General features: G+C 36.8%; 1 protein-coding gene across 1 annotated transcript in view; it reads right to left on the reverse strand.

The window, feature by feature from the left end:
* LEKR1 (leucine, glutamate and lysine rich 1) overlaps positions 1-15,421 on the reverse strand; it is a 213,809-nt gene that overhangs the window by 83,312 nt on the left and 115,076 nt on the right. The window contains exon 6 of the mRNA XM_027542832.1: positions 12,637-12,718. Within this exon, the coding sequence (XP_027398633.1) occupies positions 12,637-12,718 (82 nt within the window). The remainder of the gene's footprint in view (positions 1-12,636; positions 12,719-15,421) is intronic.

Below are 15,421 nucleotides of genomic sequence, written 5' to 3' on the forward strand. Positions count from 1 at the left end.
CTATTTAGTTCTTTGGCCCATTTTTTGATTGGGTCGTTTATTTTTCTGGAGTTGAGCTGTAGGAGTTGCTTGTATATTTTTGAGATTAGTTGTTTGTCGGTTGCTTCATTTGCTATTATTTTCTCCCATTCTGAAGGCTGTCTTTTCACCTTGCTAATAGTTTCCTTTGATGTGCAGAAGCTTTTAAGGTTAATTAGGTCCCATTTGTTTATTTTTATTTCCAATATTCTGGGAGGTGGGTCATAGAGGATCCTGCTGTGATGTATGTCGGAGAGTGTTTTGCCTATGTTCTCCTCTAGGAGTTTTATAGTTTCTGGTCTTACGTTTAGATCTTTAATCCATTTTGAGTTTATTTTTGTGTATGGTGTTAGAAAGTGTTCTAGTTTCATTCTTTTACAAGTGGTTGACCAGATTTCCCAGCACCACTTGTTAAAGAGATTGTCTTTAATCCATTGTATATTCTTGCCTCCTTTGTCGAAGATAAGGTGTCCATATGTGCGTGGATTTATCTCTGGGCTTTCTATTTTATTCCATTGATCAATATTTCTGTCTTTGTGCCAGTACCATACTGTCTTGATAACTGTGGCTTTGTAGTAGAGCCTGAAGTCAGGCAGGTTGATTCCTCCAGTTCCATTCTTCTTTCTCAAGATCGCTTTGGCTATTCGAGGTTTTTTGTATTTCCATACAAATTGTGAAATTATTTGTTCTAGCTCTGTGAAGAATACTGTTGGTAGCTTGATAGGGATTGCGTTGAATCTATAAATTGCTTTGGGTAGTATACTCATTTTCACTATATTGATTCTTCCAATCCATGAACATGGTATATTTCTCCATCTATTAGTGTCCTCTTTGATTTCTTTCACCAGTGTTTTATAGTTTTCTATATATAGGTCTTTAGTTTCTTTAGGTAGATATATTCCTAAGTATTTTATTCTTTCTGTTGCAATGGTGAATGGAATTGTTTCCTTAATTTCTATTTCTGTTTTCTCATTATTAGTGTATAGGAATGCAAGGGATTTCTGTGTGTTGATTTTATATCCTGCAACTTTACTGTAGTCATTGATTATTTCTAGTAATTTTCTGGTGGACTCTTTAGGGTTTTCTATGTAGAGGATCATGTCATCTGCAAATAGTGAGAGTTTTACTTCTTTTCCAATTTGGATTCCTTTTATTTCTTTTTCTGCTCTGATTGCTGTGGCCAAAACTTCCAAAACTATGTTGAATAGTAATGGTGAAAGTGGGCACCCTTGTCTTGTTCCTGACTTTAGAGGAAATGCTTTCAATTTTTCACCATTGAGGATAATGTTTGCAGTGGGTTTGTCATATATAGCTTTTATTATGTTGAGGTATGTTCCTTCTATTCCTGCTTTCTGGAGAGTTTTGTATCATAAATGGATGTTGAATTTTGTCAAAGACTTTCTCTGCATCTATTGAGATAATCATATGGTTTTTATTTTTCAATTTGTTAATGTGGTGTATTACATTGATTGATTTGCGGATATTGAAGAATCCTTGCATCCCTGGGATAAAGCCCACTTGATCATGGTGTATGATCTTTTTAATGTGTTGTTGGATTCTGATTGCTAGAATTTTGTTAAGGATTTTTGCATCTATGTTCATCAGTGATATTGGCCTGTAGTTTTCTTTTTTTGTGGGATCTTTGTCAGGTTTTGGTATTAGGGTGATGGTGGCCTCATAGAATGAGTTTGGAAGTTTACCTTCCTCTGCAATTTTCTGGAAGAGTTTGAGCAGGATAGGTGTTAGCTCTTCTCTAAATTTTTGGTAGAATTCAGCTGTGAAGCCGTCTGGACCGGGGCTTTTGTTTGCTGGAAGATTTTTGATTACAGTTTCAATTTCCATGCTTGTGATGGGTCTGTTAAGATTTTCTATTTCTTCCTGGTCCAGTTTTGGAAAGTTGTACTTTTCTAAGAATTTGTCCATTTCTTCCACGTTGTCCATTTTATTGGCATATAATTGTTGATAGTACTCTCTTATGATCCTTTGTATTTCTGTGTTGTCTGTTGTGATCTCTCCATTTTCGTTTCTAATTTTGTTGATTTGATTTTTCTCCCTTTGTTTCTTGATGAGTCTGGCTAATGGTATGTCAATTTTATTTATCCTTTCAAAGAACCAGCTTTTGGTTTTGTTGATTTTTGCTATGGTCTCTTTTGTTTCTTTTGCATTTATTTCTGCTCTAATTTTTAAGATTTCTTTCCTTCTACTAACCCTGGGGTTCTTCATTTCTTCCTTTTCTAGTTGCTTTAGGTGTAGAGTTAGGTTATTCATTTGACTTTTTTCTTGTTTCTTGAGGTGTGCCTGTATTGCTATGAACTTTCCCCTTAGGACTGCTTTTACCGTGTCCCACAGGTTTTGGGTTGTTGTGTTTTCATTTTCATTCGTTTCTATGCAAATTTTGATTTCTTTTTTGATTTCTTCTGTGATTTGTTGGTTATTCAGCAGCGTGTTGTTCAGCCTCCATATGTTGGAATTTTTAATAGTTTTTCTCCTGTAATTGAGATCTAATCTTACTGCATTGTGGTCAGAAAAAATGCTTGGAATGATTTCTATCTTTTTGAATTTACCAAGGCTAGCTTTATGGCCCAGGATGTGATCTATCCTGGAGAAGGTTCCATGTGCGCTTGAGAAAAAGGTGAAATTCATTGTTTTGGGATGAAATGACCTATAGATATCAATTAGGTCTAACTGGTCTATTGTATCGTTTAAAGTTTGTGTTTCCTTGTTAATTTTCTGTTTAGTTGATCTATCCATAGGTGTAAGTGGGGTATTAAAGTCTCCCACTATTATTGTGTTATTGTTAATTTCTCCTTTCATACTTGTTAGCATTTGTCTTACGTACTGTGGTGCTCCCGTGTTGGGTGCATATATATTTATAATTGTTATATCTTCTTCTTGGATTGATCCTTTGATCATTATGTAGTGACCTTCTTTGTCTCTTTTCACAGCCTTTGTTTTAAAGTCTATTTTATCTGATATGAGTATTGCTACTCCTGCTTTCTTTTGGTCCCTATTTGCATGGAAAATCTTTTTCCAGCCCTTCACTTTCAGTCTGTATGTGTCCCCTGTTTTGAGGTGGGTCTCTTGTAGACAACATATGTAGGGGTCTTGTTTTTGTATCCATTCAGCCAGTCTTTGTCTTTTGGTTGGGGCATTCAACCCATTTACGTTTAAGGTAATTACTGATAAGTATGTTCCCGTTGCCATTTACTTTATTGTTTTGGGTTCGAGTTTATACACCGTTTTTGTGTTTCCTGTCTAGAGAATATCCTTTAGTATTTGTTGGAGAGCTGGTTTGGGGGTGCAGAATTCTCTCAGCTTTTGCTTGTCTGAAAAGCTTTTGATTTCTCCTTCATACTTGAATGAGATCCTTGCTGGGTACAATAATCTGGGCTGTAGGTTATTTTCTTTCATCATTTTAAGTATGTCTTGCCATTCCCTCCTGGCTTGAAGAGTTTCTATTGAAAGATCAACTGTTATCCTTATGGGAATTCCCTTGTGTGTTATTTGTTGTTTTTCCCTTGCTGCTTTTAATATTTGTTCTTTGTGTTTGATCTTTGTTAATTTGATTAATATGTGTCTTGGGGTGTTTCTCCTTGGGTTTATCCTGTTTGGGACTCTCTGGGTTTCTTGGACTTGGGTGATTATTTCCTTCCCCATTTTAGGGAAGTTTTCCACTATTATCTCCTCAAGTATTTTCTCATGGTCTTTCTTTTTGTCTTCTTCTTCTGGAACCCCTATTATTCGAATGTTGTAGCGTTTAATATTGTCCTGGAGGTCTCTGAGATTGTCCTCATTTCTTTTAATTCGTTTTTCTTTTATCCTCTCTGATTCATTTATTTCTACCATTCTATCTTCTAATTCACTAATCCTGTCTTCTGCCTCTGTTATTCTACTATTTGTTGCCTCCAGAGTGTTTTTAATTTCACTTAGTGCATTATTCATTATATATTGACTCTTTTTTATTTCTTCTAGGTCCTTGTTAAACCTTTCTTGCATCTTCTCAATCCTTGTCTCCAGGCTATTTATCTGTGATTCCATTTTAGTTTCAAGATTTTGGATCAATTTCACTATCATTATTCGGAATTCTTTATCAGGTAGATTCCCTATCTCTTCCTCTTTTGTTTGGTTTGGTGGGCATTTATCCTGTTCCTTTATCTGCTGAGTATTCCTCTGTCTCTTCATCTTGTTTAAATTGCTGAGTTTGGGGTGTCCTTTCTGTATTCTGGCAGTTTGTGGAGTTCTCTTTATTGTGGTGTTTCCTCGCTGTGTGTGGGTTTGTACAGGTGGCTTGTCAAGGTTTCCTGGTTAGGGAAGCTTGTGTTGGTGTTCTGGTGGGTGGAGCTGTATTTCTTCTCTCTGGAGTGCAATGAAATGTCCAGTAATGAGTTATGAGATGTCTATAGTTTTGGGGTGACTTTGGCCAGCCTGTATCTTGAAGCTCAGGGCTGTGTTCCTTTGTTGCTGGAGAATTTGCTTGGTATGTCTTGCCCTGGAACTTATTGGCCCTTGTGTGGTGCTTGGTTTCAGTGTCAGTATGGAGGCATTTGATGAGCTCCTGTGAATGAATGTTCCTTGGAGTCAGGAGTTCCCTGGAGTCAGGGTTTGGACTTAAGTCTCCTGCTTCCGATTATCGGTCTTATTTTTACAGTAGTTTCAAAACTTCTCCTTCTATACAGCACCATTGATAAAACATCTACATTAAAGATGATAAGTTTCTCTACAGTGAGGGTCACTCAGAGAGGTTCACAGGGTTACATGGAGAAGAGAAGAGGGAGGAGGGAGTTAGAGGTGACCCAAATGAGATGAGGTGAATCAATAGTGGAGAGAGTGGGCTAGCCAGTAGTCACTTCCTTATGTGCACTCCACAACTGGACCACTCAGAGATGTTCACGGGGTTATACAGAGAAGAGAAGAAGGAGGAAGGTAACAGAGGTGGCCAGAAGGATAAAAGGGGGGAATGAAAAGGAGGGAGACAGATCCAGCCAGTAATCAGTTCCCTAAGTGTTCTCCACCGTCTGGAACACACAGAAATTCACAGAGTTGGGTAGAGTAGAGAGGGGTTAGGGAGGAGACACAGGCGACCTGGTGGAGAAAAAGGAGGGTCCAAAGGGAGAGAGAGCAGTCAAGCCAGTAATCTCACTCCCTAGTGAAAAATGGGTCCTGAAGATTGGGTCCTTAAAGGTACAAAATTGGTAACAAATACATAAAAGCAAAAATTAAAAATCTAGAGTAGAGTTTGGAATTTCAAAAATACGATGTTAAAGAAAAGAAGAAGGAAAAGAAAGAGAGAAAGAACGAACAAACGAAAACAAACAAGGTCGCGAAAATTATAAAGAAAGTACAGGTACAAAATTGATAACTAATACCAGAAAGCAAAAATTAAAAATCTAGAGTAGAGTTTGGAATTTCAAAAATACAATGTTAAAAAAAAAAAAAAAAGAAGAAGAAAAATAAAGAGAGAAAACAAACAAACAAATACGAACAATGTCACAAAAATTATAAAGAAAATACAGGTACAAAATTGATATCAAATACCAAAAAGCATAAATTAAAAATCTAGAGTAAAGTTTGGAATTTCAGATATACAATGTTATATAAAAGAAGAAGAGAAAGAAACAGAGAAGAAGAAAAAAAGAAAAAAAAAGTCACAGAAATTATATAAAAAAAAAAACTATAGGTACAAAATTGATAACATACCAAAAAGCGAAAATTAAAAATCTAGAGTAGAGTTTGGAATTTCAAAAATACAATGTTAAAGAAAAGAAGAAAAAAACAAAAACAAACAAACAAAAAAACAAGGTCAAAAAATTATAAAATATATATATATGAAGTTTGCTGAAGAAGAAAAAAATAAGGTCTTTTTTTTTTTTTTTTTTTGCAAAGTAATAGGTTATAAAAGTGAAAATTAAAGGAACAATAGAGGACTTAAATTTTTTTTTTTTTAATTAAAAAAAGAAAAAAGAAAGAATGATCGTAAAAATAATAAAAATATATCTAGGACTTTTTTTTTTTTTTTTTTTTTTTTGTGGGTGTTGTGGGTTCAGTTCATTTTTGGCTAGTTCCTTGGTCAGATTTATATTTCTCAAGATCTATAGGCCCCTTCCTATGTAGTCCGTAGTAACCACAGGGTTTTGATCTATTGCCTGTAGCTTCCAAGGCGTTTCCCTCTGTTATATCTTCTTCTGTTTGCTAGTCTTTTCAGTATCTGGTTTCCGCCCTGACTCAAAGGGCATGGTGGAGGACACTTTTTTTTTTTTTTTTTTAGGCTTACTTGTTCAGTCGCGCTGTGGGGAGGGAGGGAGGGAGAGTAAGCATCTTTTAATTTCACGGCTGAAATCACCATCTGCAGTGATTTTGGAGTCCCCAGAAATAAAGTCTGACACTGTTTCCACTGTTTCCCCATCTATTTCCCATGAAGTGATGGGACCAGATGCCATGATCTTAGTTTTCTGAATGTTGAGCCTTAAGTCAACTTTTTAACTCTCCTTTTTATATATATAAAACAAAACTGTATTTCCTAGTTCTCTATATATACACATATAGTTAAAACTAATACAGTTGTATTTGACAGCATCTTTACTTTTTATTACTTTAGGGAGGTCTTCCCTAAATTAATCTAGATGTGACACGAAATTTGTAGAAAATGTCATTACTTTTCAGAGCATCACTAACACTCTACTTCTTCAGTAAACATTACTGGTTACCTTCTGGACACGTACTGTAGCTTTCTCCATGGCCATCAGAGCCCCATTATCATCTGTTCTCAGGACAAATTCTGCTTGACCTAACTCTGGTAGTCCTGTTGTCCTTGCCAGTGATTCATTTAGGGGAGGGTTGTAAAGAGTTCTAGCCAAGAGATGTAATGAGAGGGCTGTTTGGTGGCTTCTGGAAAATTTTTATCTCACTTCTAAGAAGACTCCAGAAAAACAGGCCCTTCCGGCCCCTGGGGTGGTTATATTTGGATGTGATACCTGGGCCTGCAGCCATTTCATGATGTTAGGAGACTTAGCCTTGGGGTGAAGCCAGTGCTGAGGGCAGCAGAATGGAGACAGAAAGAACATCAAGATCCTTAGTGATGTTGTTGAGTGGGTGGATTGACTAAACTTGAAACCCCTCTCTCTATTACTTATAGCTCAAAGCATCCTAAGTGATAAAATCTCTATTTTCAAATATGTAACAAGTTTTTCTAAACCTTGGAAAATATTTCCTTATACATCTTAGGAAAAAAAAAAAAACCTCAACTCATCCATTTAAAAACTGCCTTTTCCCATAAATAAAAATCCACAAAATTTATATCCAAACATTTAAAAATCTTTAAACAAAACAATTATATTAAGTTGGATAGGTGAAACTCATTCCTGCACCCACCCACCCCACCACTCATACACACACATAAAGAGTAGGAATTTAATTTTTTTAAAAATCAAATTTCATAGCACCTTCCAATTTCTGGAAGTTCAAACAGGTTTGAGAATGTAGAGAAAACCTCAAATTTATTAAGAAATCGTATGTCTGGATTTTTGAGTGGATTATTTTGACTTTAAACTGAATTTATCATGAAACAATGGCCAAGTTGCAAATTTGGTTTTAACCTATTAATAAAATAGTATTTAAATACTACTGGAGACTTACTGAGCTCTGAGTACCTTAAGCTGTCTTGGACTCTGATCACAAACACCCAACCTACTCAACTTCATCCTAGTAATGAAGGAGCATAGACGGAGTAGAGACGGAAGAGGTAGTTATGGGCAGCACAGAGAAAGGTCTCTAGCAGGTTGGGACCATTTAAGTGGCTCTATCTTTTGTAACTCAGGTTTTCTAAAAGTGGTTACTTTGCTCATTTTCTAGTTTTAAGAAGTTCTTGTTGCAGGATATAAAATCAACACACAGAAATCCCTCGCATTTCTATACACTAATAATGAGAAAATAGAAAGAGAAATTAAGGAAACAATTCCATTCACCACTGCAATGAAAAGAATAAAATATTTAGGAATATATCTACCTAAAGAAACAAAAGACCTATATATAGAAAACTATAAAACACTGGTGAAAGAAATCAAAGAGGACACTAATAGATGGAGAAACATACCGTGTTCATGGATTGGAAGAATCAATATAGTGAAAATGAGTATACTACCCAAAGCAATTTATAGATTCAATGCAATCCCTATCAAGCTACCAATGGTATTTTTCACAGAGCTAGAACAAATAATTTCACAATTTGTATGGAAATACAAAAAACTCAAATAGCCAAAGCAATCTTGAGAAAGAATGGAACTGGAGGAATCAACCTGCCTGACTTCAGGCTCTACTACAAAGCCACAGTCATCAAGACAGTATGGTACTTGCACATAGACAGAAATATAGATCAATGGAACAAAATAGAAAGCCCAGAGATAAATCCACACACCAATGGACACCTTATCTTTGACAAAGGAGGCAAGAATATACAATGGAGAAAAAACAATCTCTTTAACAAGTGGTGCTAGGAAAACTGGTCAACCACTTGTAAAAGAATGAAACTAGAACACTTTCTAACACCATACACAAAAATAAACTCAAAATGGATTAAAGATCTCAATGTAAGACCAGAAACTATAAAACTCCTAGAGGAGAACATAGGCAAAACACTCTCTGACATAAATCACAGCGGGATCCTCTATGATCTGCCTCCCAGAATATTGGAAATAAAAGCAAAAATAAACAAATGGGATCTAATTAAAATTAAAAGCTTCTGCACAACAAAGGAAACTATTAGCAAGGTGAAAAGACAGCCATCAGAATGGGAGAAAATAATAGCAAATGAAACAACTGACAAAGAATTAATCTCAAAAATATACAAGCAACTCCTGAAGCTCAATTCCAGAAAAATAAATGACCCAATCAAAAAATGGGCCAAAGACCTAAACAGACATTTCTCCAAAGAAGACATACAGATGGCTAACAAACACATGAAAAGATGCTCAACATCACTCATTATCAGAGAAATGCAAATCAAGACTACAATGAGGTACCATTTCACACCAGTCAGAATGGCTGCGATCCAAAAGTCTACAAGCAATAAATGCTGGAGAGGGTGTGGAGAAAAGGGAACCCTCTTACACTGTTGGTGGGAATGCAAACTAGTACAGCCACAACAGTGTGGAGATTCCTTAAAAAACTGGAAATAGAACTGCCATACGACCCAGCAATCCCACTGCTGGGCATACACACTGAGGAAACCAGAATTGAAAGAGACACATGTACACCAATGTTCATCACAGCACTGTTTATAATAGGCAGGACATGGAAGCAACCTAGATGTCCATCAGCAGACGAATGGATAAGAAAGCTGTGGTACATATACACAATGGAGTATTACTCAGCCATTAAGAAGAATACATTTGAATCAGTTCTAATGAGGTGGATGAAACTGGAGCCTATTATACAGAGTGAAGTAAGCCAGAAAGAAAAACACCAATACAGTATCAGTTCAGTTCAGTTCAGTCATTCAGTTGTGTCCGACTCTTTGCGACCCCATGAATCACAGCATGCCAGGCCTCCCTGTCCATCACAAACTCCCGGAGTTCACCCAGACTCACATCCATCGAGTCGGTGATGCCATCCAGCCATCTCATCCTCTGTCGTCCCCTTCTCCTCCTGTCCTCAATCCCTCCCAGCATCAGAGTCTTTTCCAATGAGTCAACTCTTTACATGAGGTGGCCAAAGGACTGGAGTTTCAGCTTTAGCATCATTCCTTCCAAGGAAATCCCAGGGCTGATCTCCTTTAGAATGGACTGGTTGGATCTCCTTGCAGTCCAAGGGACTCTCAAGAGTCTTCTCCAACACCACAGTTCAAAAGCACCAATTCTTCAGCACTCAGCCTTCTTCACAGTCCAACTCTCACATCCATACATGACCACAGGAAAAACCATAGCCTTGACTAGATGGACCTTTCTTGGCAAAGTAATGGCTCTGCTTTTGAATATGCTATCTAGGTTGGTCATAACTTTCCTTCCAAGGAGTAAGCGTCTTTTAATTTCATGGCTGCAATCACCATCTGCAGTGATTTTGGAGCCCAGAAAAATAAAGTCTGACACTGTTTCCACTGTTTCCCCATCTATTTCCCATGAAGTGATGGGACCAGATGCCATGATCTTCGTTTTCTGAATGTTGAGCTTTAAGCCAACTTTTTCACTCTCCACTTTCACTTTCATGAAGAGGCTTTTGAGTTCCTCTTCACTTTCTGCCATAAGGGTGGTGTCATCTGCATATCTAAGGTTATTGATATTTCTCCTGGCAATCTTGATTCCAGCTTGTGTTTCTTCCAGTCCAGCGTTTCTCATGATGTACTCTGCATATAAGTTAAATAAGCAGGGTGACAATATACAGCCTTGATGTACTCATTTTACTAATGCATATATATGGAATTTAGAAATATGGTAATGATAACCCTGATTGAGAGATAGCAAAAGAGACACAGATGTATAGAACGGTCTTTCGGACTCTGTGGGAGAGGGTGAGGGTGGGATAATTTGGGAGAATGGCATTGAAACATGTATAATATCGTATGTGAAACAAATCGCCAGTCCAGGCTCAATGCATGATACAGGATGCTTGGGGCTGCTGCGCTGGGATGACCCAGAGGGATGGTATGGGGAGTGGGTAGGAGGGGAGTTCAGGATGGGGAACACGTGTACACCCGTGGCAGATTCATGTTGATGTATGGCAAAACCAATAAAATACTGTAAAGTAATTAGCCTCCAATTAAAATAAATAAATTTATATTAAAAAATAAAATAAAAATAAATAACAGTAGAGGAAAAAAAAAGAAGTTCTCATATAGGAATAACCAGGTTTATTATAAACTGAAACAACAGCATCATCATTTTTGCAATTGTATAGTGACTTCCTTCAGGTAATTCATTTGATGGACTTTAGTGACGTAGTATTCTTTCCCACCAACTTCAGTCTCCTTTGACTCTTATCATTTCTCAGCACTCATATTATAAATTATATTAAAAATTAACTAACAAAAAATATCACAAGGCATGTATTAATATTAAATGGGTTGTGGCCAGACTTGGCAGCCCTCCAGATCAGACATTCATGTGGTCAGAACCCTCTTCCCTGATGTTACTAGAGAGTAGAAACTAATGATTCTTTACTGGCAATTCCCATCTTGCTTCTCTTTTTCGTGTTTCTTCTCATCAGAAAGCTCCTCGCTGGGCCCAGTGAGTCATGCTAGTACCACTTGTCCTCTCATTCCTTCAACCCCAGCCATCGTACACAGAGAACTGAACTATTGTTTACTGCAGTATTGACCACAGTGTTGTCAATCATGAATATTTGGTTTTGACTTTTGAAAATAAATTATTTTGTGGCAAATAGTCAAAGTATACATTAATTTGATAGAGTATTTTTTAAATTTGTTCTTCCTTGTTAAGAATTTTGTTGAACACATTTTTCTTAGGAGTAGTTCAAGGTCAATACAATATTCAGTTGCTAAGCATTCTAAATATTTATATTTCTTATGAGGCTCATCCTTCTAAAATATAGGAACTGAAAACCAAAGCTACCAGATCATATACCACAAAGTAAAAAATTTACTTATGTTTCAAAGATTATATAAATTCTTTTTATAATTATAGATGTACTATATTTATACTATGGGCTTCCCTGATGGCTCAGCTGTAAAGAATCTGCCTGCAATGCAGGAGAAGTAGGAGATGTGGGTTCAATCCCTAGGTTGGGAAGATTCCCTGGAGGAGGAAATTGCAACTCACTCCAGTTTTGCCTGAAAATCCCATGGACAAAGGAGCCTGGCAGGCTACAGTCCAAAGTGTCGGAAAGAGTTGGACATGACTGAGCAATCAAGCACAAATATTTACACTATAATATTTGAAATTTCTGAAATAAAACCATTTTAAAAAGAAATATTGTTCTGGATATTTTACAAAGGCATTGTCTTATCATTTGTTTTCCAATATTTTCTTTCTCACTTATGTAATGCACGAGCACTCCAGAATTTCAAAGATACTCAATGGCACCCCACTCCAGTACTCTTGCCTAGAAAATCCCATGGACAGAGGAGCCTAGTAGGCTTCAGTTCATGGGGTTGCTAAGAGTTGGACACGACTGAGCGACTTCACCTTCACTTTTCACTTTCATGCACTGGAGAAGGAAATGGCAACCCACTCCAGTGGTCTTGCCTGGAGAATCCCAGGGACGGGGGAGCCTGGTGGACTGCCATCTATGGAGTTGCACAGAGTCGGACACAACTGAAGCGACTTAGCAGCAGCACCAACTGTCTTTTTGAATCTAAAATTGATAGTTTTAAGAAACAACTTCAATATTGTTTCTTCTGGACAGATAATAAATAGATGAAAAGAGAAAAATTCAGAGAATATTAAGTTGCTACATTTGAATAAACAGGGAAACCTTTAATACTTTTCCCTGGATATGTAAAGAAATATTTCATGTATTTAAAAATATGTATAGGGCCTTCAATATAAGCCAGAAAAGTGAGAAAAATAGCAGTAGACCATACCCACACAACCAAATTACTGTCCTGGGTCACAGTGAATACATGAGGGTCTTTCTAAATTCTTGTAGGTTGTTCAATATTCACCATCTTACATGAGCTTTTCTTTGTAGTTGTCCATCTCAGTCACTGCCTTCTGAAGTTTTAGCCCAAGTGCTTCTACTTGACACTGTAAATCTGGAATGACATATGTATTCTTCTGATTAGTATATTTTAAATGTCCAGATATTTTTATAGAAAAAAAAAACACATTCTTCTAGAGTTGCCACTCAGCTCCTGAAGAATAATGCAGTTGTTTATTCTATTTTCACTTGGATTACCATACTCATCTGTACTCTGAAACCCAACAGAATTACTGGGTTTTGATAGACTCCATTTATTAGCCTCTTTCTGCCCCTAACATCATGCTAATTTTCTAACAGCTAATTGGCTAAATTTTACTAATGTTTTCAAAGGCAATTTATGTTGCAGCACACATATGAATTTTTGATCATGTGACTCACTTCTGAAACACTTGACTGCCTGAGCTCACTCTTGCGATCTGAAACTGAGAAGTATTGCTGAGGACTCTCAGTAAGAACCAAAATAGATAAACCATGTGCAAGGCTTCTGGTAAAGAATCTTTTAACTCTGGGTAGCATCTAATAGGCATTTTAATGACTTTCAAAGCCAAGAAAATACAAGCAGGAAATTGGCTTCCATAGAGTCTTGAATTGGGGAATTCAAGTAATGTTTGAGGAAGATTATTCAGGTAGCCACATCTTACATGTGTGGATACAGAACTGAAACTAGAGCAGAAAGAACATAGGGCTTGAATGATCTGAGTCCCACCAATAGCCTGTGTGTGTGGACTAAGGCCTGAACCCTACACTCAATAACAGCTCTTGGTATTCTTTTTGGATATGAGGTGGAAAACAATTTACATGGGTGGACTAAATGATTTCTATGAAGAAAATAATTTAAAACACTGGAATTTATAAAATTTCTGTTACACCTATTCAGGTGTTTTAATCACGTATTTTAATAGTAAACTTTAAAATCTTTATACACCCATGTTGTTGTTCAGTCACCCCGTCACGTCCAACTCTTTGAGACCCCATGAACTGCAGCACACCAGACCTCCCTGTCCTTCACCATCTTCTGAAGTTTACCCAAGTTCATGTCCATTGCATCGGTGATGCCATCCAGCCATCTTATCTTCTGACACCCTCTTTTCCTTCTGCTTTCAGTCTTTCCCAGCATCAGGGACTTTTCCAGTGAATCAGCTGTTCGTATCAGGTGACCAAAATACTGGAGCTTCAGCTTCAGCATTAATCCATGAGTATTTAGGGTTTTTTTTTCCCTTCAGATTGACTGGTTTGACCTCCTTGCTGTCCAAGGGACTCTCAGGAGTCTTCTCCAGTTCAAAGGCATCAATTCTTTGGCACTCTGCCTTTTTTACAGTTCAGCTCTCACATCCATATGTGACCACTGGGAAGACTATAACCTTGACTATAAAGACCTTTGTCAGCAGGGTAATGTCTCTGCTTTTCAGCACACTGTCTAGGTTTGTCATTGCTTTCCTGCCTGATTTTATGGCTGCAGTCACTATCTGCACTGATTTTAGAGCCCAAGAAGAAATTTGTCACTACTTCCTCTCTTTCCCTTATCCTTGCCGTGAAGTAATGGGACCAGATACCACGATCTTAGTTGCTTTAATATTTAGTTTTAAGCTGGCTCTTTCACTCTCCTCCTTCACCCTCATCAAAAGGCTCTTTAGTTCCTCTTCGGTTTCCCATTAGAGTGGTATCATCCACATATCTGAGGTTGTTGATGTTGAGGTTGTTGATGTTTCTCTTGCCTATCTTGAATCTAGCTTATGCTTCTATACAAATATATAACATTTCTATATGTATCTTTAATCTGCCTTCTTAACTTTGTTTTATGAAGATAAGCCAGTTCCTTAAATCAGAAAATAAATTCACTCTAAACAAATGTTTTAATTAGAATTCACTACATATTGGTATAAATTTTTATGTTTGTCCAGCATGTTCACATATATTAATATTATCCCTCAAACTGCCACATAAATGCAAATAGCCCCATTTTTCAGATAATGAAAAATGAGATCTCTGATTATCTTGCTTAGTATCTTATAGTGAGTAAATGTTTTAGCCAGCAGTCAAACTGACAGGATTTTAAACTTGGGTAAGGGGATCTATTTGAGTACAGCTCCTTATTTAAATAAATAATTCAACATGGAATTGATAGATAGTATTTGTGTGGTATATCTTTTCCACTTACCAAGTGATATCATTATATGAGAGAAAAGATAAAATAACATACACATAGTTTAGTTTTGAGTATAATCTTTTGAAACAAGGCAATCTCTAAAGAATATGCATAATGTGTTACTTTATTATTAAAAACATGTGGGCTTACAGAGGGTTCTAGTCACACAGGCACAGCTAAAACATTTCTGCCCATCCTCTGAAGAATAGGGAGGGAAGCTGACATTTGTTGATGATATACTGTTCCAGGTGCTGTGCAGGATGCTCTCTCCTACATCATTTAATTCATAGTCACAAATATCATGAAAAACAGATATACATTTTATTTTTACCAGAAAGTTCTAAGAATCAGAGTAATTAACTAACTTATAAAAAGACACAGAGCTATTTAGAAGTGATCCTGTGATTCAACTGAGGTTGGCTTCATCCCAAAGTCTTGATCTTTCTCTCCTACATGGACCGTCAAAAATATAAGCTTCAAGGTGATATGACATTTGTCCATGAAAATGTGGTCAGTATGGCCATATATTTGTTTAGCATATCCTAGAATCTTTAAGGTAAATGAAAAATATTATTTATTAATACATAAAATAGGTACTAAATTAGTGTA

This window comes from Bos indicus x Bos taurus, chromosome 1, assembly GCF_003369695.1.
Source record: "Bos indicus x Bos taurus breed Angus x Brahman F1 hybrid chromosome 1, Bos_hybrid_MaternalHap_v2.0, whole genome shotgun sequence".
In the NCBI taxonomy this organism is placed as follows: Eukaryota; Metazoa; Chordata; class Mammalia; order Artiodactyla; family Bovidae; genus Bos; species Bos indicus x Bos taurus.